The sequence below is a fragment of the Gigantopelta aegis genome, chromosome 7, assembly GCF_016097555.1.
Source record: "Gigantopelta aegis isolate Gae_Host chromosome 7, Gae_host_genome, whole genome shotgun sequence".
Taxonomy (NCBI): domain Eukaryota; kingdom Metazoa; phylum Mollusca; class Gastropoda; order Neomphalida; family Peltospiridae; genus Gigantopelta; species Gigantopelta aegis.
In genome coordinates, this window is record NC_054705.1 from 31,556,170 (window position 1) to 31,582,664 (window position 26,495).

Below are 26,495 nucleotides of genomic sequence, written 5' to 3' on the forward strand. Positions count from 1 at the left end.
ACCAATGATTATACATTTTCAATGCACTTCACAAAACATATATAGCTGCCTTGATATCATATTGCCACGATTATAGTATATGTGTGCATGTTTTAAGCTGAAGCAACATATAAAATATAAGTGCAATATATAACTGAAAACATAAGGTGCAAAATATGACTTGGGAAATTACAGGCAAGGGCAAATAGCTAAATACATATCAAGGAACATTTTGTTTTCCTAATCTTGATTGTGATATTTCTAGTCAATTGAAAATTCATTAGCAACTACTGTTTTTAAAGTGACCTACCCTAGTTTCAGCCCCTGAAAATGCACAGTGGTGTAGGAAGGTGCCAAAAAGTGTGTGTGTGTGTGTGGGCACTTTTATATTTTTACACTATTATAAAGTAATTATAAAGCAAAATATCTGTAAAGTGTGTGTGTGTGTGTGGGGGGGGGGGGCACATGCCCCCTTGCCCCCCCCCCCCCCCACTTCCTACTCCAGTGATGCACACTAAGTTTAGTTAATCTACAAACTTGTAATACATTTGGATAAAGTTACAACTGAGTAAAACATGAGTCTGTGACTTTGAAATGGTGAAATACCCTCTAAAAATAAGACTAAAAACTCGACTCCATAACTATTACTTCTCCGACGCACATGCATTTTTAAAAATATGAGAAATCAATTTTGCGATATTAAAAACACTAGAATGACCCAAAACACTTTGAATGTATGGAAATGGATAATCTAAACAATAAAATCTAAGTTTAAGTATGATTTCAGTTATCACGAATGGCTCTAATAATACAAAATATGCCTTAAGTGTTTAAAAACTAGGGTATGTCTCTTTAATGAACCGTGTGTAGCAAAATGTGACACGATACTAAACCAAATGTTCCCTGCATATATTTGATAGTTATGACAAATGTTATATGTATCTGGAGTTGAAATTTTGACTGAAATTCCTGCCGTATATTAGCCACAAGTTCTGCCGGCCTGAATCAAGACCTACAGGACCATACCTGGTTGATTCAAACTAATATGTGAGTATAAACATAAAATAATTTCCGGTCCAACAGGCGAAACAATCTTCCAGTCCGTGTGATGTTGACTGCAAAAAACGTTCAAAATGGCAATATTTCGACCCTTGTACATTGTAAATTTGAGGTAACTTCATTTAAAAACATGCCATTATAACAGTGAGTATGAATCTCAATTAAAAGGAGATTAAACAATAGTTGACTTGAATCAAAATATTCAAGTAAACTACAAAAGTTGAAATATTTGACAAGGGAGATAACTCGGTCCCAATTTAATTACAAAAGTTGAAATCTTTGACAAGGGAGATAACTCAGTCCCACAGTTTGACGCAGATGGTCTTCTTGTTGGTGAAGAAATCCAAGGAGTCTTTGGCTCCTTCCAGGCCAATCCCAGAATCCTTGATTCCTCCGAAAGGCATGTTTAGGTCCCTGACCAGCCAGCAGTTGATCCATACAGTTCCCACCTGCAATAGGAAAATATCAATCAGAGCAATACACATACTTGCCAACCCTACCGCTTCATGCGGCAGGCTACTGATTTCTTTATTGTTCTACAGCCTACCGCATTTCAAAGGTTTTCTAGCACTTTCAGAAAAAAAAAGAAAAAAAAAAGTAAAAAAGAAAGAAAATTTAAGCTTTAAATTGTGTTTGGTTTAAATCTATATCAAATAATGATTAATCCAGCTTATTTCAGTAGGCCTAGCTACTAGACACACTCCGGCTAGTGTGCTGGAGTATGCTGCGCCGTCACGGTAACCTCGTTCCCTCAGTTTCTGCTTGCGGCCTCTGGTGGGAAACTTTATATTCACAACTAAAAGAGGTGCTTTGGTTGGCTGCACATAAACTATTGACCAATCGAAGCACAAGAAACATATCACTCTCGGCACCACTTGTAAAGTCACAGTGAAGTGATGGAGGGTCAGCAAGTCTCGATTTAAAAAATCGCCCCCCTCCCAAACCCTCCCCCACCACAATCTCCCTCGCAGTGCACCTACCACTTTCCAGTTCAGGACAGCAGGTAATAATCATTGGTTTGTTTGGGAGCTATTATGACTACATTTTAGTCATTAAAATCTCTCTCACTCACCAGTCAGTCAGTCAGTCTGTCTGTCTGTCTGTCTGTCTGTCTGTCTCTGTGTGTGTGTGTGTGTGTGTGTGTGTGTGTGTGTGTGTGTCTCTGTCTCTCTCTCTCTCTCTCTCTCTCTCTCTCTCTCTCTCTCTCTCTCTCTCTCTCTCTCTCTCTCTCTCTCTCTCTCTCTCTCTCTCTCTCCACACACAGATCACTAAGTAACAATACCTCCAACTTCTTAGCTACTCTGTGAAGCCGGTTAACATCTTTGGTCCACAACACTGCACATAACCCAAATTTCACACCGTTTGCTCGTTTTATTACCTATAACAAATACAAACAATACACATACACAATAAGAGTTCATTAGTAGGCAACAGATGAGAGATCAGTGTTTGAAATAAGCACTTGTTCGTTTCTCCCGACAAGTGAAAATCTATTCGGACAAGCAAAATTTGCCTTAGTGGGTGTCCAGTGGACAAGTAAAATATTCAGTGGAGTTTCATTTTGAGCAATCAAAAACATCATCCTGGTACCTGAATAAAACAAACCATTTATTTGGACAAGTGAAAATATTGATGGACAAGTAGATTTCTAGATGTATTTGTCCGGTGGACTGTTAAAAAAATCTGCTTATTTCTGTCATTGGAGATGGCAATAGCTACTGAAGAAATCCAAGAGTCACTGCTAGTGATCGTTACTCTCATGGTCTGGTTTCTGCTCTAGAGTAGTTGTATCTGATCGCATTGTGAGTACCAGCTATAACTTCTTTGATCCGCCATACACAACAAGAATTACTTTAGTTGTTAAAAGATTTATTACAATATTACTAATTACTTTACAGTGTGCTAATCTTCATCCTTCGGTCTCCACCTAGATGTGCTGTGTTGACCCTTGTGGTCACCTGGTGCGAGCCTGCCCTGTACGAGAGCTGGTGGTGGTTTCTGTCAGCTAATGGCTGACGACTGACCACTGATGACTGTCGTCAAGGTCGGGGGTCATCCATCTGTCCATTGGGGGGGGGGGGGGGGACGTATCCCAGTGGTAAAGCTCTCGCTTGATGCACAGTCGGTTTGGGATCGATCCCCGTCGGGCTATTTCTCGTTCTAGCCAGTGCACCATGGCTGGTATATCAAAGGCCACAGTATGTGCTATCCTGTCTGTGAGATGGTGTATATCAAAGATCCCTTGCTGCTAATCGGAAAGAGCAGCCCATGAAGTGGTGACAGCGGGTTTTCTCTCTCAGTATCTGTGTGGTCCTTAACCATGTGTCTGACGCCATGTTTCATCACCACCTTCTTTTCACCTATTCTATTACAACGAAACCTGTCTAAACCAAACCCCGAACAAACCAGAAGCCTGTCAAAACTGACCAAGTTTCATGATCCCAAATTTATTTAATTCTATAACGCGACCCTCTAAACACTGCATCCTGTCTAAGTAAGTTAAGGAGCGGGATTTAGCTCAGTCGGTTGAGTACTCGCCCGAGGTGCTTGCGTCACAGGATCGAACCACCTCAGTGGATCCATTCAACTGATGGGGGTTTTTTCTCGTTCCAAACAGTGTACCACAACTGGTCAAAGTCTGTGGTATGTGCTTTCCCTGGCTGCATTAGGAAAAATGTAGTGGATTTCCTCTAATGACTGTAAGTCTGAATTACCAAATGTTTGACATCCAATAGCCAGGGGTGGGACGTAGCCCAGTGGTAAAGCGCTCGCTTGAAGCGCAGTCGGTTTGGGATCAATCCCCGTTAGTGGGCCCATTGGGCTATTTCTCGCTCCAGCCAGTGCACCACGACTCGTACCACAAAGGCTGTGGTATGTGCTATTCTGTCTATGGGATGGTGCATATAAAAGATCCCTTACTGCTAATCGAAAAGAGTAGCCCATGAAGTGGTGACAGCAGGTTTCCTCTCTCAATATCTGTGTGGTCCTTAACAGTATGTCCAATGACATATAACCGTAAATCAAACGCGTTGACCGTGTCGTTAAATAAAACATTTCCTTCCTTCCTTCCGATAGCCAAAGATTACTTAATCAATGTGTTCCAGTAGTGTTGTTAAACAAAACAAACTTTAAGTCAGATAAATATTAATTAGGTCCCCAGCGTTAACTGGTTTAGACAAGTTACAATGTATATACATTACTGAGTACAGTATTATACATATAAAGTTAAAAATAAGTGTACGAGATGGTGGGTGTTATGGCGTCAATTGCCCCATCCATGGTGGGCATTATGGTGTCAATTGCCCCATTCATGGTGGGGGTTATGGTGTCAATTGCCCCATCCATGGTGGGCATTATGGTGTCAATTGCCCCATTCATGGTGGGGGTTATGATGTCAATTGCCCAATCCATGGTATGGGTTATGGTGTCAACTGCCCCATCCACGGTGGGGGTTATGAGTCAATTGCTCCATCCAAGGTGGGGGTTATGGGTCAATTGCCCCATCCATGGTGGAGGTTATCGTGTCAATTGCTCCATCCATGGTGGGGGTTATGGTGTCAATTACCTCATCCATGGTGGGGGTTATGGTGTCAACTGCCCCATCCATGGTGGGGGTTATGGTGTCAATTGCCCCATCCACAGTGGGGGGTTATGGTGTCAATTGCTCCATCCATGGTGGAGGTTATGGTGTCAATTGCCTCATCCATCTTCACATTCAGGTAAAAACAATGGACATGTTTGTGCAAAATTAGTTGGCCTAAAATCTTTTCACCATGCATTTCCATCATTCTACCCACAATATTGGTTGTAATCCATGCAAAAATACAAAGTGATTCGTTCGAAACCCAATATAAGCAAGTTGAAAAGCTGTTTTAACTCTGTAGATTTTATTTAAACCAGGCATTATTATGCAATCTTAAAGTCCACTATGGTTACTTGCTGTTACAACAAGCATTCTGAGTCTACTGCTAAAGCAATATATGTCCTCTACCAAGCTCCACACATTTTCTTATCTCTTCAAGGGCCATAACTATGAAAAATGGGTAAATTGCCATGAAAAAAAAACTTGTTCTATAACAGATAATAATAGAACTATGAGTATTCTAGCTCAGTATTTTGAGGCATTGAATAAAAAAGGTCTGGAAAACAAATATTTGTATCTCCTAAGTTCAAGGGACATAACTCCGTGAAAATGGGTAACTCGCCACGAAGGAAGGAAATGGTTTATTTAACGATGCACTCAACACATTTTATTTATGGTTATATGGCGTCGGTCATATGATTAAGGACCATACAGACATTGAGAGAGGAAACTCACTGTCGTCACTTCATGGCCATCTCTTTTCGATTACCGGCCTCGGTGGTGTCATGGTAGGTACTGGGTTCGGATCCCAGTCGAGGCATGGGACTTTTAATCCAGATACCGACTCCAAACCCTGAGTGAGTGCTCCGCAAGGCTCAATGGGTAGGTGTAAAACCACTTGCACTGACCAGTGATCCATAACTGGTTCAACAAAGGCCATGGTTTGTGCTATCCTGCCTGTGGGAAGCGCAAATAAAAGATCCCTTGCTGCCTGTCGTAAAAGAGTAGCTTATGTGGCGACAGCGGGTTTCCTCTAAAAATCATGTTTGACGTCCAATAGCCGATGATAAGATAAAAAATCAATGTGCTCTAGTGGCGTCGTTAAATAAAACAAACTTTACTTTACTCTTTTCGATTAGCAGCAAGGGATCTTTTATATGCACCATCCCACAGACAGGATAGTACATACCACAGCCATTGTTACAACAGTTGTGGAGCACAAGCTGGAATGAGAAATAGCCCAATGGGTCCACAGACGAATATTTTAATGAATATTACAATCAAATTTCATGATACTCTTTGATTCCTCATGAAACAAGGATCCAAATATAGTGAACCAAAGACTGAAGTGTTGAATTATTTTAATATTAAAAAACTTGAAAGAAGATAGTAGACTGAATTTGTAGTTTAACAGATAAAAATAAAATTAAAAATACAAATTTGCTGTTTTGAAAGTTGACAACACTAGATTGAATTTGTAGTTTAACAGATAAATATAAAACAAAAGGAAAATTTACTGTTTTGAAAGTTAACAACATCTTACTTCTTCCTCCGTGTCAAATGGAACTACACAGGTGACCGGTCCGAATATTTCTTCCTGCATAAGTCGTGATTCATCTGTGACCCCTGTTACAATGACCGGTTGCATGTAGTATCCCTGAAAGTAAATAAGTTGGTGATGGAATAATTTCTTACTTAAATACAAAATAAATACACAGTGAGTCTCCTCTAAACCAGACACCCTTGGGACAAAGTAAAATGTCTGGTTAAAAGAGGTATCCAGCTTAGAGAGGTTCTCTTCTGTACAGATATTTAAAAAGGGACTATGAAAAACATCCGGTTTTGAGGGAATTCCGGTTTACAGAGCGTCCGGTTTTGTGAGGTTTTATTGTATTATAAATACAATTTGAGGACACATTTAAAGTGCATCTTCATAATAAAATGTTGTTTTGTCTGATTAATACATGTCCATTTGTACTACTAGTATATGATTTTAAAGACTTTAGTATCATATATTATAGTAATAAAAAGTAATTTTCGTTCGAACCAGTGCACCACAACTGTTCATCAGCCGTGGTATGTGCTTACCCGTCTGTGGGAAAGTGCATATAAAAGATCCCTTGCTGCATTAAGAAAATATAGCGGCTTTTCTCTGATGACTATGTATCAGAATTACCAAATGTTTTACATCCAATAGCCGATGATTAAATAATCAATGTGTTCTAGTGGTGTCATTAAACAAAACAAACTTTAAAAGTAATTTTGTCTGTTTGTTCTATATGGTCTATACTAGTAAAGTATAGGCCTATTCTCATAACATAATAAAAACATGATGTAGAAAGAAGACAAACATATGGTTATGGACCACACAGATATTGAGAGAGGAAACCCGCTGTCGCCAGTTCAGAAGCTACTCTTTCTGATTAGCAGCAAGGGATCTTTTATATGCACCATCCCACAGACAGGGTAGTACATACTACGGCCTTTGATATACCAGTCGTGGTGCACTGGCTGGAACAAAATGGGCCCACCGACGGGGATTGATCCCACACTGACCACGTATCGAGTGAACGCTGTACCACTGGGCTACATGATGTAGAAAGCAAAGAAATATTTAACCACACCTCAGAACATTTTAAACTTCCGCATTTTAGGGTCTAACATATAGTTATTTTGACATTTCTCAATAGAGAGGATACCCGCAACCACCATGTAAGCTACTTCCATTGACAAACCAGCAAGGGATCTTTTATATACACTTTCCCAAAGACAGGACAGTACATACCACAGCCTTTGATGTACCAGCCATAGGGCACAGGTTCGGATGTTGGAACAGTGGTAAAGCGCTTGCCTGATGTACAGTCTCTCTGGGATCAAATCCCATCGGTGGCCCATTGGACTATTTTTCGTTCCAGCCAGTGCACCACGACTGGTATATCAAAGGCGGTGGTATGTGCTGCTACTCTGTCTGTGGGATGGTGCATATAAAAGATTCCTTGCCGCCAATGGAAAAATGTAGCAGGTTTCCTGTCTAAGACTATATGTCAAAATTACCAAATGACTGACATCCATTAGCCAATGATTGTTGTTAAACAAAACAAACTTTTGGTTGGAATGGGAACCAACATGATGTAGATGCCTACATTTTTATTTTTCTCCGGCAGCACTAGTTCCGCTTTGGCGTGGTGACAGGTGGCGCCCTCCTCAACTGCAATGCTGACGTACCGCTTCACTTTCTCCAGATGTTCCCGGCTGATCAACGCCCCAACAAACGTGTCTTTATCTGTCGGGTCACCAACCTTCAGCTTTCTGTCAAAAACATTTTTTTTTAAAAGAAGGAAAAGAGTACTGGTCAGAAATGTGATACACCCGTCAAAAGCAGGTCATGGTGACCTAGTTATGATACATGACCTAGTTATGGTTATTCCAAATTGCAAGCAAGGTTTGACTATCCTATGTGAATCAATAAGGGGGGGGGGGGGGAAGAGGTTTCACTGATAAGAGTACATATGCTAAAAGTAATATTTTTATTGGTGTAAAATGTGTGTAATCCCAAGTAATGCCAAGTACCTAATTGTGTCAGTGTGAAAGATCAATTTACACCTGTACTGGTGGATAATAATCAAATGTACAAAAGGTGCACACAGGTGGAGGGCGTGTGTGTTAAAAAAAAAACGGAGTTGGTGCGTGGATGACCCCAAATTAATATTTGTTATCTGACATCTGAAACATTTTAAACTACGGCTATTTTATAGCTAACATATGGTTATTTTGACATTTATTTGATAAGAGAGAATTGAGGAAAGCACATTGCCATATAGGTAGTACTAAACCAAATAACTTCCAGCTGGGTCAAAGTTCGAGGTGCACCCAACTTTTGATAGAGAAGTGAAAACTACAAGTCCTGTGATTGGTGATAAATGTGAGTGTGTTGGCTGTAAAAAAGAAATATATGCAATTTTATTTCATCTAGTACCACTGTGTTCATTTTCCCAGTCATGCAGCCCATAGAGACAGACGTGATCGACTGTGCTGTGCGTTTACCCCCCCACCTGGGGGGGCTTATGCAAACCTAAGGAGCTCTGCTGGAATATCGAGTCTCGTACACCGGGTCACGGGCAACCGTGACCTTGGTGTACGGAGACCGTATTCAGAAGAAAGGAAGGTGGAGGAAGAGGAGACGTGTGCCAGCGGCGGCGCAGGGGGGGTCAAAACCGGTGGCTAAACCGCCGGCGGCGACTCCTTCTGTTCGACCACCGAACATCGCTCACCCGAGCAAGAAGACGAGAGCAGAAGAGGTTCCGGCCCCGGATGTTCCAGCTTCTCGGCCAACGGAAGAGACGGATACGGAGTTCGACACAGAGATCTGCGTCACTCCGTACAACTGACCACCTGCACCACAGCCTTCGCAAGCGCTTCCGGACTTGTCGTCGATTAAACCGGCGACGTCCGTTGAGGCGCAGGCCCGGAAGGTGGCTGTTGTCAAGAGGAAGGCGACCACTCCCCCGAGTGCCATACCAGCCAAGCCAAGTCGCCCCTCTCAACCGCCGGAGACTGACGAACAACCAGTGGAGCAGTGGTCACTGCAGGCCAGCCGTCTCCCCCAGCGTTTCCAACAACTGGTTAAGAACAACATCCGAGATGAAAGCCAACTCATCAGCAGACCCAAGGCCCTAGCGTACCAACCATTGCCAGACAATCCAGACGAAGGGGAGTTCGCTGTACATCGACTCAAGATGCGGGAGGGACACAACGCAGTTTGCGTCACCATCTGCCGGGGCGGAATATTCAGCCAAGGACTGCTACTCTTGGAGATGGACAACCCGACACTACATCGCGTTCTGAAAACCGTCGCGGGGACTCACTACCGTACCATCACCAAGGCGCTAGCAGACTCCGCCTACTGGCAGTTCCTCCCGCAGCTTGAGACCACCGGGTACATCGGATCACCATAGACGCCAACCTTTGCTAGGACAGGTATCAACCTCCTTTATTGGGCTAGTTAGACTTTAAACGTTTTCGATTGAGTTCAAAATTCTTAAGTTTATTTTTTTTATAAGTAGTCTAACACATTTTATTTTGGCGCCCGATCAATCGCTCAAAATCACCTTAAAAACCTTTCGACTATTTTGGGTCAAATGTTAGAGTCCAGACATGTTTTTGGATGCAGTTACTCTTTGTAGACTTAGGTAAAATACAGGCTTCACTGAGGAATCGAAATTCAGCCAATCAGAGCACGGCTCCCACTCGGTGTTACTTCAAGTTTGCGAAGTGTCTGCTATTTGGTCCGCGCTCGCGTTGACTTTACTAAATGGCTTTTTTCCAAATTCCACCCACCTCAAACTTACCCCCCCCCCCCCCCCCCCCCCCTGCTCCGGAGTTAGTCACTGGCGAAGTCAGAGGCTAAATCCGTAGTGGGCATGCCTGAACCTTTGTGGATAGGGGCACGTAAATATAGTTGCCCATGCCCATGTGTTAAGTAGCCTTGTGCTTGAAACATGCATGGGGTACTTGTAAAGAAAAAGTACTCAAATTTTGTGTGGAACTAGGGTAGTCATAGACACTACCAGTTATCTCAGAAATGAGCAGCTTTACTCCAATTTTTTTCTGATTCATTTTAAAGGTAGTATTTAGATCTGTGGCGTTTACATTGATTGATACACTGCAGGTAGGAGTTTTACCCACACGTTACTATTGTCGTCTATGAGATTTGATTTGGTAGTATACACCCTAAAAAGACTACTATGATAAAACAACAAGGGATTTCAGTTATTCTACATGCTATGCCAACTTATTTTTGTGCTTATAGGTTTAAGCACGCTGTCTTGGACACACACCTCAACTGTCTGGGCTGTATGTCCAGGACAGTAGGTTAGTTGTTAATCATTAGTGGTTAGTGAGAGAGAAGAGGGTGTAGTGGTCTTACACCTACCCATTGAGTCGTTATAACTCGCACTAGCTGCGAAACCCTGTACCTACCAGCCTTATGTCTGATGGCTTAACCACAACACCACTGAGGCCGGTACAGTCAGGTCTAAAAAAAATTAAAAAATTCTCGAATTTCATTTTCAACCTGGGTCTTTACTTATAAAAAAGCTTCCATATCTACAATTACAGAATACAGAATCCGATGCTAATGTCAACCAAATTATATGTATTTGGGTTCTTTCAAAATCGGAGAGGGAAGCAGAACAAATTTAGTGGAGAAGTTTTGTTACTGGTTAGGCTCAATTTTTATTACAAAACATTTAAAATATTAGCCCCGTGCCTTCACCCTTCCCCATTCACAGTTGCACAGTTCCTTACTCCACTTCCTGAATGAACCGCTCCAAGAACTTGGGATACAGTTCCCTCTGAACGAAGACTCGACTTGTACACAGACAGATTTCTCCCTGGTTTGAAAACGATGACCTGTTTGAGAGACAAAATGACTTATTATATACACAAAATCAGCAAGGTTTATAAGTGCTAAATTATAGAATTAGCTCCTCTTACATAATATCAGTAAGGTTTTTAAATGCTGAATTATAGAATTAGCTCCCCTTACATAATATCAGCAAGGTTTTTAAATGCTGAATTATAGAATTAGCTCCCCTTACATAATATCAGCAAGGTTTTTAAATGCTGAATTATAGAATTAGCTCCCCTTACATAATATCAGCAAGATTTTTAAATGCTGAATTATAGAATTAGCTCCCTTTACATAATATCAGCAAGATTTTTAAATGCTGAATTATAGAATTAGCTCCCTTTACATAATATCAGCAAGGATTTTAAATGCTGAATTATAGAATTAGCTGCCCTTACATACATAATATCAGCAACGTTTTTAAGTGCTGATTTATGGAATTAGCTCCCTTACACGCATAATATTTTTAAACATGGAATTACAGAATTAGCTCCCCTTACATAATATCATTTTTTTTAAATGCTGAATTATAGAACTAGTTCCCATTAAATACATAATATCAGTAAGATTTTTAAATGCTGAAATATAGAATTAGTTAGTTGCCCTTACATAATATCAGCAAGATTTTTAAATACTGAATTATAGAATTAGCTCCCCTTACATTCATAATATCATATTTTTTAAATGCTGAATTATAAAATTAGCTCCCTTACATACATAATAGTATCAAGATTTTTAAACACTGAATGATAGAATTAGCTCCCCTTACATACATAATATCAACAAGATTTTTAAACAGTGAATTAATTAGCTCACATTTGCCTTGGAGTGGAAGGGGAACAGCAGACATTATACAGATAAACAATAATTGGTTTCTACAAACATATTTTTTTTTTAATGACACTACTAGATCTGATTAATTTATTAATCATCTGCAATTGGATTTCAAATATTTAATATTTCTAATATATAATATTAGAGGAAACCTGCTAAAAAAAACCCAAATCATTAACAACAAGGTATCTTTTATATGCACTTTCCCACAGAAAGGACAGCACATACCACAACCTTTGATATTGTTTATTCTGTGAAGGTAATAATGGGAAGTTTTGTTAGGCTTGCCTAGCAGAATTTCTCAATTTGGTCTGAACAGGCTAAAATAAACATGCTATGTCATTGACTAGATTTTTCTTTAATCATGTAATCTATCAATAACTAAGGAGAAACACTATTATTTCTGTTTATTTTTCTTTAATCCTGTAATCTATCAGTAACTAAGGAGAAACACTATTATTTCTGTTTATTTTTCTATAATCATGTAATCTATCAATATCTAAGGAGAAACACTATTATTTCTGTTTATTTTTCTTTAATCCTGTAATCTATCAATAACTAAGGAGAAACACTATTATTTCTCTTTATTTCAGCTACATTGCATGATGACTTAAGTCAAACAAATAATTCTGTAATGTATGTATGTATGTATGTATTGATGTATGAATATCTATATATTGTATGTATGTCGAGGTTGACTGTTACATACATAGATATTAACGCACTGGCGCAGGGGATAATTAAATCCTTTCTGGCCTCACAAATTGTCCCATGCCGTTGCTGGGACTCGAACCTGTGGCACCGAATCGCCCGCAAATTGCAAGACTAACCATGATACGCTCTGAGCTATCGAAGCTTCCATAAAAAGGAAGTTCTTTAACTCAACCATATGCATGGGGCCTACAATCTACGCGGTCGATTCCGCTTACGTGCATGAAACAGTGGGCAGACCTGGCACTGGCTAGTATGTATTGATGTATGAATATCTATATATTGTATGTATGTCGAGGTTGACTGTTACATACATAGATATGTATGTATGTATGTACGTATGTATGTATGTGAAGTGACATCAAAAGTAATAGATATGTATGTATGTATGTACGTATGTATGTATGTGAAGTGACATCAAAAGTCTTAATCTGCTAGTACACATTTCTGACTTTACTTTAATCTGTCATAATCAACCAGTAGAAACAGTGGTTGCATTCATTTCAACTTTTTTTCGTGCTTATATCCAATTACGGTTCAAGCACGCTGTCCTGGGCACACACCTCGGCTATCTGGGCTGTCTGTCCAGGACAGTGGGTTAGTTGTTAGTTGTTGGTGGTTAGTAACAAAAAAGAGGGTGTAGTGGTCTTACACCGAACTATAGAATCGTTAAAACTCGCTCCGGGTGGGAGCCGGTACCGGGCTGCGAACCCAATACCTACCAGTCTTATGTCCGATGGCTTAACCACGACACCACCAAGGCAAAGTGTTCACAGGATAAAAACCTGGGGCCTAATTCACTAGCAGAGCCTATGAAACCTGAGTGAATTAGGCCCCTGATAGTGTTGTATGATGGCAATGTTACCTCTACACCCATTATCCATTACGAAACATCCGAGTTAGATTGAACTGTAAATTACCTTACAACGCTTTGAACGCATGACTCCAGATCAACGTCACTAAATATAACGGCAGGGTTTTTCCCTCCCAGCTATAGAAAATAAAATAAACATGATTGCACATGAACTGAAAATGCAGAGTTCTTTCGTCCCAGCTATAGAAAATAAAAAAAACATGATTACACCTGAATTGAAAATGACAGGGTTCTCTCCCAGCTATAGAAAATAAAATAAACATGATTGCACATGAACTGAAAATGCAGAGTTCTTCCCTCCCAGCTATAGAAAATAAAAAAAACATGATTACACCTGAACTGAAAATGACAGGGTTCTTCTCTCCCAGCTATAGAAAATAAAATAAACATGATTGCACATGAACTGAAAATGCAGAGTTCTTCCCTCCCAGCTATAGAAAATAAACTAAACATGATTACACCTGAACTGAAAATGACAGGGTTCTTCTCTCCCAGCTATAGAAAATAAAAAAACCCATGATTACACCTGAACTGAAAATGACAGGGTTCTTCTCTCCCAGCTATAGAAAATAAAATAAACATGATTGCACATGAACTGAAAATGCAGAGTTCTTTCGTCCCAGCTATAGAAAATAAAAAAAACATGATTACACCTGAACTGAAAATGACAGGGTTCTCTCCCAGCTATAGAAAATAAAATAAACATGATTGCACATGAACTGAAAATGCAGAGTTCTTCCCTACCAGCTATAGAAAATAAAAAAAACATGATTACACCTGAACTGAAAATTACAGGGTTCTTCTCTCCCAGCTATAGAAAATAAAATAAACATGATTGCACATGAACTGAAAATGCAGAGTTCTTCCCTCCCAGCTATAGAAAATAAAAAAAACATGATTACACCTGAACTGAAAATGACAGGGTTCTTCTCTCCCAGCTATAGAAAATAAAATAAACATGATTGCACATGAACTGAAAATGCAGAGTTCTTCCCTCCCAGCTATAGAAAAAAAAAAAAACGTGATTACACCTGAACTGAAAATGACAGGGTTCTTCTCTCCCAGCTATAGAAAATAAAATAAACATGATTGCACATGAACTGAAAATGCAGAGTTCTTCCCTCCCAGCTATAGAAAATAAAAAAAACATGATTACACCTGAACTGAAAATGACAGGGTTCTTCTCTCCCAGCTATAGAAAATAAAATAAACATGATTGCACATGAACTGCAAATGCAGGGTTCTTCCCTCCCAGCTATAGAAAATAAAATAAACATGATTGCAAATGAACTAAAAATGGCTGGGTTATTCTCCCCCAGCTATAGAAAATAAGCTAAACATGATTACATATGAACTGAAAATGGCTGGCAACCAGTGAAACTACCAGCCTCAATTCGGATGGCTTAACTACTACACTACTGTTGCCAGTAATTACAGAAATAATTATCATCAAATGAATCTTTGTATGAATGTTTTGAAATTCTACAACTTGATTCTGTCTTGACAGATGGATTAAACTTTTACCTCGAGTGAGAACTTTTTACAGAACGGCGCTGCAGCGATGCGAAGTTTCTCGGCAGTGACGGTGCCTCCAGTGAATGAAATGAGGGGAACATTGGGGTGTTTGACCAAGGCTTCCCCCGCCCGCGGACCCACTCCAAACACCATGTTGACCACACCCGCCGGAAGACCTTAACAAACAACACAACGGTCAAAGTCAGAAGAAAGTCTGTATGAATTTTTTTTATTTTTTATTTCTTTTATTAATTGTATACATAGAGAATACTACATGAGCAGCCGTTAAGATACTGTTTATCTTACAACGAGTTGTTTAAAAACGTATCCAACGAGCAACATTTATAAACAACGAGTTGTAAGATAAATTGTATCTAATGGACACGAATGTAGTATTCTATTTCTTACATATCTTCAAAAAACAGTTTTAAATAAATTTAAATGCCTTTTCCAACTAAAACCTATGTAAGGCCCTAGCACTTATAGTTAACTTGTGCATCACAAGACAAGTCAATTTCAGGTTAACTTGTATGTCACAGTGATTCAACCATGCTTTTTTTTTTTTATTGGTGACCTGGTCATCACCTAGGAGCAGCCAGTTGTAGGTCTTTAAAATATTATCGCACGTTAACTCTACATGTGTTATCAAAAATATAGCAAATGATGTTCTCAGCAACAGGTGTGTAAGAAAGGGCTTTAGATCACACTACTTTGGGCACAACAGATGTTTTACGTCCAGGCTACAGATTATAGTAAAACCATTGTAGGCTATGACGTCAAACTCCATAGCCTATGACAGTTTTACGATATCGTAGCACGAAGATAGCTAAGAAAATCTAGGCTCAGGATTTTAAAGGCCGGTTTCATGGCTTTTGGAGTTATTTTCAATGATGACTACAAACTGTTATTCTTTTTTGTTATTTTAAAGTCTGCCATTTCTTCCAATATAGTACAAAAACAACTATATTAAGAAAGATAAAGTTTGTTTGTTTTAACGACACCACTCGGGCGCATTGATTAATTAATCATCAGCTATTGGATGTCAAACATTTGGTAATTTTGACATATAGTCTTAGAGAGGAAACCTGTTATATTTTTCCATTAGTAGCAAGGGATATTTTATATGCACCATCCAACAGACAGCACAGCACATACCAAGACCTTTGATATATCAAGTCATGATGCACAGGCTAGAACAAGAAATAGCCTAATGGGTCCACCGACGGGGATCGATCCCAAATAGACCCCGCATCAAGTGAACAGTTTACCACTGGACTATATCCCGCCACAACATTAACCTAAAGCATTATGGGAGTACTGCTAAAGCAATACATGTCCCATACCGAACCCAACGATTTTTCTTATCTCCTAAATTTAAGGGCCATAACTCCATCAAAAATGGGTAAATTGCCATGGAAGTCAAACTTGATCTGTAACAGTACATTATAAAGCAATGCACAAAATTTCAGCTCAATATCTCAAGGCCTTCTGAAAACAAAGTCTGGAAAACAAATGTTCACATCTCCTAAGTTCAAGGGCCATAACTCCATCACAAATGGGTAAATCTCCATGAAAGTCAAACTTGATCTGTAACAGTACATAATAATGCTATACAAAAAACAGTCAGCTCAATATCTCTACGCATTCTAAAAAACCCATCCGAAAAACTATATGTGGGACAGACAGACAGACAGACAGACAGGGACAGAAGGACGAATATAAAACCTGTAGTTCCCTCTAGTTGGACCGGTATAATAATAATAAGACGAACCTGCTTCATTGAAGATTTCACACAGCTTGAATGCCGACACTGACGTCATTTCACTCGGTTTAACGACGCACGTGTTGCCAAATGCTATTGCCGGAGCAACCTTGAATGTCAGGAGGTACAAGGGCAGATTCCAGGGGGTGATGAGCCCTGCCACCCCCACTGGCTTTGTGACTGTGTAATTGAAGGCATTAGCACTTTCCATCTGAGATGACCTACAAAGCAAAGTTTGTTTCGTTTAACAACACCACTAGAGCACATTGATTTATTAACTATTGTCTACTGAATATCAAACATTTGGTAGTTCTGACACAGAGTTGGAAGAAACCCGCAACATTTTTCCATTAGCACCGTTCTCGACTTCCCTGATGTCGTAACCTGAACGTCTGTTCTCAATTTATTTCAATGCCTGCAGATTTTGGATATTCCATAATAAATAAACAATTTAGGCCACAAAAACTCCTTTCAGAACACATCGACTTATTGCTTATCACATAAATCACCAATAATGGACATCAGACGAGGTGTTCCGAATGAATTTCACTTTGGTAGACTGGCGAGGTGGTGTTCATAATTTTCCAGCAGACACCAGTCAGTTTGAGCTGGGCTCCCTGTTCCATGGAGCGATTTTAGCGCTAAGATCACCTTAAATGCCCAAGGTAGCTATGCACTTAAGGTGATCTTAGCGCCAAGATGACATTAGGTGCACACAGTAGCTATGCACTTAAGGTGATCTTAGCGCTAAGATGACATTAGGTGCACACAGTAGCTATGCACTTAAGGAGATCTTAGCGCTAAGATGACATTAGGTGCACAACACAGTAGCTATGCACAGCACATAAGGTGATCTTAGGGCTAAGATCGTTTCATGGCACAGGGTCCTGAACTGTATATGATAGTTTTTCAAAAATTAAACTTGGACATATTATATGATAATATAATGTATATACATGAAATTTCAGGCAAATGAGGCAAATGAAATTGTAAGATTAAATTTTGACTGACATTACGCTATTTTCAGTCACCAGGAGGTGATCGAGTGACTGTTGGTAGTTCTGACACAGAGTTGGAAGAAACCCGCAACATTTTTCCATTAGCACCGTTCTCGACTTTCCTGATGTCGTAACCTGAACGTCTGTTCTCAATTTATTTCAATGCCTGCAGATTTTGGATATTCCATAATAAATAAACAATTTAGGCCACAAAAACTCCTTTCAGAACACATCGACTTATTGCTTATCACATAAATCACCAATAATGGACATCAGACGAGGTGTTCCGAATGAATTTCACTTTGGTAGACTGGCGAGGTGGTGTTCATAATTTTCCAGCAGACACCAGTCAGTTTGAGTTGGGCTCCCTGTTCCATGGAGCGATTTTAGCGCTAAGATCACCTTAAATGCCCAAGGTAGCTATGCACTTAAGGTGATCTTAGCGCCAAGATGACATTAGGTGCACACAGTAGCTATGCACTTAAGGTGATCTTAGCGCTAAGATGACATTAGGTGCACACAGTAGCTATGCACTTAAGGAGATCTTAGCGCTAAGATGACATTAGGTGCACAACACAGTAGCTATGCACAGCACATAAGGTGATCTTAGGGCTAAGATCGTTTCATGGCACAGGGTCCTGAACTGTATATGATAGTTTTTCAAAAATTAAACTTGGACATATTATATGATAATATAATGTATATACATGAAATTTCAGTCAAATGAGGCAAATGAAATTGTAAGATTAAATTTTGACTGACATTACGCTATTTTCAGTCACCAGGAGGTGATCGAGTGACTGTTATTAATAGACACCCTGTATTGGGTAACTCGCAGTATTGCAGGCATCGAAATAAGTCGAGAACTATCATTCAGGTTACCAGGAGGTTACTACATGTCAAGAAAGTCGAGAACGGTCATTGAGGTTATCACATGTCAAGAAAGTCGAGAACAGTCGTTCAGGTTACCTGGAGGTTACCACATGTCGAGAAAGTCGAGAATTGTCGTTCAGGTTACCAGGAGGTTACCACATGTTGAGAAAGTCGAGAACTATCGTTCAGGTTACCAAGAGGTTACTACATGTCGGAAAAGTCGAGAACAGCCGTTCAGGTTACCAGGAGGTTACCACATGTCTAGAAAGTCGAGAACTGTCGTTCAGGTTACCAGGAGGTTACCACTGTTGTTCAGGTTACCAGGAGGTTACTACATGTCAAGAAAGTCGAGAACGGTCATTGAGGTTATCAGGAGGTTATCACATGTCAAGAAAGTCGAGAACAGTCGTTCAGGTTACCTGGAGGTTACCACATGTCGAGAAAGTCGAGAATTGTCGTTCAGGTTACCAGGAGGTTACCACATGTTGAGAAAGTCGAGAACTATCGTTCAGGTTACCAAGAGGTTACTACATGTCGGAAAAGTCGAGAACAGCCGTTCAGGTTACCAGGAGGTTACCACATGTCTAGAAAGTCGAGAACTGTCGTTCAGGTTACCAGGAGGTTACCACTGTTGTTCAGGTTACCAGGAGGTTACTACATGTCAAGAAAGTCGAGAACGGTCATTGAGGTTATCAGGAGGTTATCACATGTCAAGAAAGTCGAGAACAGTCGTTCAGGTTACCAGGAGGTTACCACATGTCAAGAAAGTTGAGAACAGCCGGTCAGGTTACCAGGAGGTTACCATATGTCAAGAAAGTCAAGAACTATTATTCAGGTTACCACATGTCGAGAAAGTCGAGAACTATCGTTCAGGTTACCAGGAGGTTACCACCAGTCAAGAAAGTCGAGAACTATCGTTCAAGTTACCAGGGGGTTACCACATGTCAAAAAAGTTGAAAATGGTCATTCAGGTTACCAGGAGGTTACCACCTTTCAAGAAACTTGAAAACGGTACTTCATTCTGCACAATGTTTTAAAAACAAAATTAAAAACAACCTATATTTTGATCAACTGTGTGCTGTTTAAATACATTAGTGTTTTCCCTAGCTTGTTTTAGCATGGTGCAGCACCATGCCTCACTAGTCTAGCACCATCTTGCCTTAATCAGTGCCACGCTGCACTGAGATTAAAAAAGCCTTTTTCAATAATTAATTCTAAAATTGCCTTGATAAAACACTAAAAAACATGTATTATTAATTAATAAAAATATCTCTGTTATACATTTTGCCATTCATTTATTAAAGCAATAACATTAATTACATTTATGATTATTTCAATTATTGTTTTTGTCTTTAATGCAAAAAAAAGTGCCCTGAAAATGGTTCAAATTGCCCCCAAAGTGTTTTGTCTACCATGCCTTACCAAATTTCTAGGGAAAACACCATACATATTACACACAGATATACCAGTGCAACGAGAACAGTGATATGAACAAAGTATTAGTATACATGTATTTATGAAGCAATTATACTGTGAATTGTAAACTAGATAAATGTGTTGTAACCTAGTAATTTAGGTCTCACTACAGAGTTCACTTCTGGGTGAGAGTTCATTCATCACGGTCCACTATAGTTCCTAATTGTGACATATATTGAGGTTCACATATTCACTTCTAGGAATTGGGGAAGAATTAAAACAATATTTATGTTTAATGGTAAGCCTTCTGGCTGTATGTTGCCCATGTTATTTTGTAATATTGTACATTGACTTTTTGGGACATGGATGTATAGCGGAAGAGACAGCCGAAGTGAATCGGTTAATGAACCACCGGTACTACAGCCAGATGCGGTCATATAGCAAAAAACCAAGACGGAAATGTTCTCAATTTTGGAGTGAAAATAAATGCTTATATAATTTATGTTCGCAATGGTGTATGTTGTTATTGCCAATGAGAACCTGTTCTATTGACAATCTTCATTTGAAATTGGGCAATTTAACATAGATTTCAATGGCAGATGACATCTGTGTAGTGAGACCATACAGAAACCTGTACATGGGTTGCCAGGCACTCCAGGTCAAGGACTTCACTGATGACAGTTTTTTGCTGATGGATAAACATTATTGCTGTCTGTTTTGGTTTTATATTTGTTGCAAAAGTTACTGATTTCAAAATGCCGTAAACAGGCACAATATTGCTATCGGTGAGCTAAAAACAAAGAAAGAAATGTTTTATTTAACGACGCACTCAACACATTTTAGTTACGGTTATATGGCGTCAGACATATGGTTAAGGACCACACATATTTTTGAGAGGAAACCCGCTGTCACCACTACATGGGCTACTCTTTCCGATTAGCAGCAAGGGATCTTTTATTTGCGCTTCCCACAGGCAGGATAGCACAAGCCATGGCCTTTGTTGAACCAGTTATGGATCACTGGTCGGTGCAAGTGGTTTACACCTACCCACTGAGCCTTGTGGAGCACTCACTCAGGGTTTGGAGTCGGTATCTGGATTAAAAATCCCATGCCTCGACTGGGATCCGAACCCAATACCTACCAGCCTGTAGATCGATGGCCTAACCACGACGCCACCGAGGCCGGTATGAGCTAAAAACATTTCATAATGCTGTAGTTAACATATTCTTAAGTTTGAACGCTGCACTATCCTTATTTCAATGCCTGTATTGGGTAGAAAGTTATACGTACGTGGTAACTTCATACAAAATGCTGGATGCAAAGAATCTAAAGTTGTAAACTGCTCGGGGAATATCCACTGCCTTGGAGAGCCAAACCGGCTTGCCCTGGTCACGTGACTCGAGTTCGGCAAATTCATCAAGACGACGCTCCAATATATCAGCAATGCGGTTTAGGATTTTTGAGCGTTGGGCCGGGGGCGTAGATGACCAGCTAAACATAAACAAAGTTAAAAGTTAAAGTTTAATGACACCACTAGAGCACATTGATTATTTAAACATCAGCTATATTGGATGTCTCGTCCCAGCCAGTGCACCATAACTGGCATATCCAAAAACAAATAATTGTTTTGGTTAACAACACCACTAGAGCACACTGATTGTTTACTGATCGGCTATTGGATGTCAAACATTTGATAATGCTGACACGTAGTAATCAGAGGAAACACGCAAAAATTTTCCTTATGACGCAAGGGATCTTTTATATGCATTTTCCAGGGCTCGAACCTAACAGCGGCACCGACGGCACTTGCCGTCATTGAGATATAAATTGCCGTAGGTGGAAAGCATCACCGATGGCTTTTTTGTGCCGTCGGTAAAGCTCCTCAACAATGGCGAAATGTATACACCTGGTGTACATTATCTGCCAATATTTAACATTTGCACATTTAAAAGATGTCTACATATAACAAGATAGCCTTTCAGTCAGGTTTATTTGCTGCAAATGTCACTTTTAAAAAAATGGCCAAAGGCAGGTTAAAAATTGCCGTCGGAGGACTGTTTCGCCCATTGCAATTCTTTTTAAAATAATCGTGGGAGACAAATTCTTAACTTCGAGCCCTGATTTTTCCACAGACAGGAAAGCACATACCACGGTCTTTAACCAGTTGTGGTGCACTGGTTGGAATGGGAGAAATGAGTTGAATGGATCTACTTGAGGTGGTTTGATCCTGCGACGCAAGCACCTCAAGCTACAGAGCTAAATCCTGACCAAAACAAAGTCAAAGTTTAATGACACCACTAGAGCACATTGATTATTTAACCATCAGCTATATCAGATGTCTCATCCCAGCCAGTGTACCACGACTAGCATATCAAAGATTATGGTAGGTGCTATCCTGTCTGTGGGATGGTGCATATAAAAGATCCCCTGTTACTGATAGAAACATGTAGCAGGCTTCCTCTCTAAGACTATATCTAAAACATTATGAAACGTTTGAATTTTGACATCCAATAGCTGATGATTAATAAATCAATGTGCTCTAGTGGTGTCATTAAACAAAACAAACTTTAACAATATTATTTGTCAAACATTTAATAATTCCTACACTTAGTCTTAAAGGAAACCTGCTACACTTTCCCCACAGACAGGGCAGCACACACCTTGACCTTTGATATACCAGTCGAGAGGCACTGGTTGAGACAGGAACAAAACCCAAATCAGAGAATGGGTCCACCAAGGAGATTTAAAAACAACAAAGAAAACCAAATCCCAGATAAAACATGATATACCAGTCATGGTGCACTGGCTGGAACGAGAAACAGCCCAATGGGCCCACTGATGGAGATCGATCCCACACCGACCGCGTATCGAGCGAACGCTGTACCACTAGGTACAGTACATGATGAAACTACACACAAAATTTCAGCTCAATATCTCAAAGCCGCCTGCAAAAAACATCCGAAAAACATGTGGGACAGACGGATGGACGGACGGAGATGAAACCTATAGTCCCCTCCGGTTGGACTGGTAGGGAACTAATAAAATGTTCCCTGATAAATAAATGTTTTTGCTGGTTTTCTTTACTTAACCACTACACCACTGTTGCCAGTAATTATATATACTGAACAAAAAAAGAAACTTCCGATTTGTACATATAGTATTTGTTGTGTTCAAGAATTCATTGTGTAATGAAATTATATAGGTAGTATTAGCTTTGAGCTGTATTATCAGGATTCATGAATTTTATCGATTATTTTTGCACTGTTAATCGTCGACAACGTGAAATTCAATTTGCACGTGCATGCATGGTTCGACATGTCCCGTGTAGTATTCGGTCAATTTGTTTTACTTGTCTTACTGACATTGTTGTCAAGTGAACGAAAACGCTTCAAAATTTGTAAAAGAAATTAACGTTTTTTACATTGTAGCATTTTTAGTATGCCAAGAATACCCAATAATTTACGCGAACGGGCGATTGGCATGCTTGATGCTGGCATGTCGACAGAAGACGTTGCAAGGCATGTTGGGAGTTCTAGTCGAGCAATACGAAATCTTCGCGTAAGATTTCGAACGACAGGAAGCACCAACGACTTGCCACTTCGTGGACGTCCGCGTGTTACAACGCGTGGTCAAGACCGCTATATCATGAACACGCATTTGCGCAATCGATTCCAAACTGCCACTGCTACTGCTGCTAACACACCCGGGCTTCATAATAACCGAATCAGTGGGCAAACTGTTCGTAATCGTCTGCGGGAGAACGGTTTACATGCACGACGTCCTTACGTCGGATGCGTTTTAACGCAACGTCATCGTCTAAATCGTCTTAATTGGGCACGTGTACACACTCGTTGGATACGGCGACGCTGGAATACCGTTCTTTTTTCGGATGAATCCAAATTTTCTTTACAACGTGGTAATGGCAGGGTGCGCGTCTACCGTAGGAGAAATGAACACTATGCTGACTGTTGTGTTCTTGAACGAGATCGTTTCGGGGGTGGGGCTTCTGTCATGGTCAGGGCAGCCATTGTCCATGGTTATCGTTCACCACTAGTCGTCATTGATGACAATTTAAATGCTCAACGTTACCGCGATGACATTCTCGCTCATCACGTCATTCCTCTGAATGATCGCTTGACGAAGTTCGTTGACGTTAGCGGGTGGGTTGGGTATTAAGTGTTTTTGGGGTTTTTTTTAACCCCTACCACACTTGGTCAAAATTTCTCCCAGTTTCTGTTAACCTATGGCCATGATTTTTGCACCAAACGACGTATCGTGGAACACTCTTTAAACGCATATATAACAATTATTCACCCGGTTTGCTTTTATCAAGTTATGTTCAAGCAAAGTTAGTTGAAGTTTCTTATTTTGTTCAGTATATTTTAAGTATGTAATTCTCATCAAATGAAATAAATAAAGTTTGTTTTGTTTAACAACACCACTAAAGCACATTGATTAATTAATCATCGGCTATTGGATGTCAAACATTTGATAATTCTGACTCGTAGTCAACAGAGGAAATCCGCTACATTTTTTATAATGCATCAAGGGATCTTTTATATGCACTTGCCACATAGGATAGCACATACCACAACCTTTAATATACCAGTCGTGGTGCACTGGCTGGAACGAGAAATAGCCCAATGGCATCAGCAAGCGCTTTACCACTGGGCTACGTTCCACCACAAATTCTTGAAGAAGCCACTGTTTACAAGAAGTGATATCCTGCATATTATATTTATTTTCTTGAGTTATTTAATCAACTATTATGCTAGATTTATAAATTAGCTTGTGGTTATTGGTCATTTAAAAAAAAAAAATTAATTAAAAACAAAAATTATTTTTAAAAAAATGCTTGAAATATGACACTTGCAGCTGAGATAATGGGTAACCAGTCAATTCGTACCATAGTCATTTCGTACCAATTTTACCATTTCGTACCCAATTTTACCATTTCGTACCCTGGTCATTTCGTACCATAGTTATTTGGTCAATTCGTACCATAGTCATTTCGGTTATTTCATACCATGTCTGTTTGGTCATTTCGTACCTTAGTCATTTCGTACCTTGGTCATTTCGTACCTCAATCATTTATACTGATAGTAAAATATCGAATTAGTGATTTAAAAAATAAACATTAGGCTAATGCAGCTATATTGAATCCCCACCCTTAAAAAAGAAAGAAACAAATAACAAGAAAAAGATGATATATTACTTTTATTACTTTTATCTTCAAACGTTTCCGTCCATCATTATATTAATTACCAACTAGCACTTTGTGTTCGAATAACGTATCAAGATCTTCTGAGACAAGCTGATCTCAGAAAACCTTAATTACCCACGAAGAAGAAGGGTGCCAGAGTCACACAGAAGGTGCTCTTTGAAAATTGGGCACTTTATAGTGACGGGAAAATCAGTGTCGGCCGCCTGTTGAAAATCTGTTCCAGATTGGTGCATGTCGCTGATGACTGACACCGCAACGCTAGTGATTTCAAAAGTGTTTTAACTGTAGCTTGAGTATAGTGCTGTGTTTTGTTATGAAATGTGAAATAAAGTTATAATGATTTCAAGATCGTGTATATTTTGTTATACTTAATCATAGACTAGACCACACAGTAATATTCTACATCGATACTGACGTGACTGTTGATTATAACGATTGTTTATCCAACAGCAATAAGGCAAGCATAGGCAGCTGTCGACAGTGGGCTAAGGACGTAAGCCTGTATAAGATGTGGGGGGGGGGGGGGGGGCGACTCTCGTATCATATGAAATGATCATCAGTGGCAACATACATATTTTCATTTAAACCTTTGCTCACTTTACAAGGTATATTTACACGTCAACTTTTATTCGTGAACAATAAAAATAAGAAGTGGCATACCATGACAAAAATAAGATACCGAGTACGAAACCACTATGGTATGAAATAACCAAACATTATGGTACGAGATACGAAATGGCTATGGTACGTAATTACTGTGGTACGAAATGACAAAAACGACTATGGTACGAAACGACTATGGTACGAAATGGATGGTGCGAAATGACTTTGGTACGAAATGACTAGTAACCAGATAATGCACCTTTAATTAAGCTTAAAAGCCAATGGGGTCAATCTTGCCTTTGCCCTCCCCCCCCCCCCCAGCACCACGTAATATTTTTCTGTCAACACAACATGACTCCTAGACAATTTGCTTGCCCCTCCCCTACCCCACCCCACCCACCCCACTCCCAATGTAAATTCCTAGCCATGTCAATGTGACGTTTACGAACCCATCAAACGCCTGTGTTGCAGCTTTTACGGCCAAGTCAACTTCGGTTTGACCACTGTCCGGAATTTTTGCCCACACTTCGCCAGTGGACGGGTCATAGCTGTCGATATAAGTCGATGTCGCCTCATACTTGCCGTTGATAAAGTTGGACACAGTTACCTCTACCATCTTTCCAGATTCCACTACAATGCCGTGACCATTTTGCGA

The 26,495-nt window shown here is 39.9% G+C and overlaps 1 protein-coding gene across 1 annotated transcript; it reads right to left on the reverse strand.

The window, feature by feature from the left end:
* Window positions 1-712: 712 nt before the first annotated feature.
* Window positions 713-26,495, reverse strand: LOC121377345 (2-aminomuconic semialdehyde dehydrogenase-like). Its single transcript, XM_041505297.1, has 10 exons — window positions 26,290-26,495; window positions 21,304-21,504; window positions 16,736-16,947; window positions 14,974-15,140; window positions 13,496-13,566; window positions 10,928-11,032; window positions 7,765-7,930; window positions 6,165-6,278; window positions 2,321-2,416; window positions 713-1,487 (listed from the first exon to the last, which is right to left on the reverse strand). The coding sequence occupies exons 1-10, from the start codon at window positions 26,454-26,456 to the stop codon at window positions 1,335-1,337; spliced, it is 1,452 nt and encodes a 483-aa protein (XP_041361231.1). The 5' UTR covers window positions 26,457-26,495; the 3' UTR covers window positions 713-1,334.

What these genes read in the sequence shown, in the direction of transcription:
- LOC121377345 (XM_041505297.1), bottom strand. Translation starts at nt 26,456, where the DNA reads ATGGTAGAGGTAACTGTGTCCAACTTTATCAACGGCAAGTATGAGGCG. An exon ending in ATTTTGTATGAAGTTACCAC is followed by an intron (nt 16,948 to 21,303) that starts GTACGTATAACT and finishes TTTGCTTTGTAG; the next exon opens with GTCATCTCAGATGGAAAGTG. An exon ending in GTAAAAAGTTCTCACTCGAG is followed by an intron (nt 13,567 to 14,973) that starts GTAAAAGTTTAA and finishes TATTTTCTATAG; the next exon opens with CTGGGAGGGAAAAACCCTGC.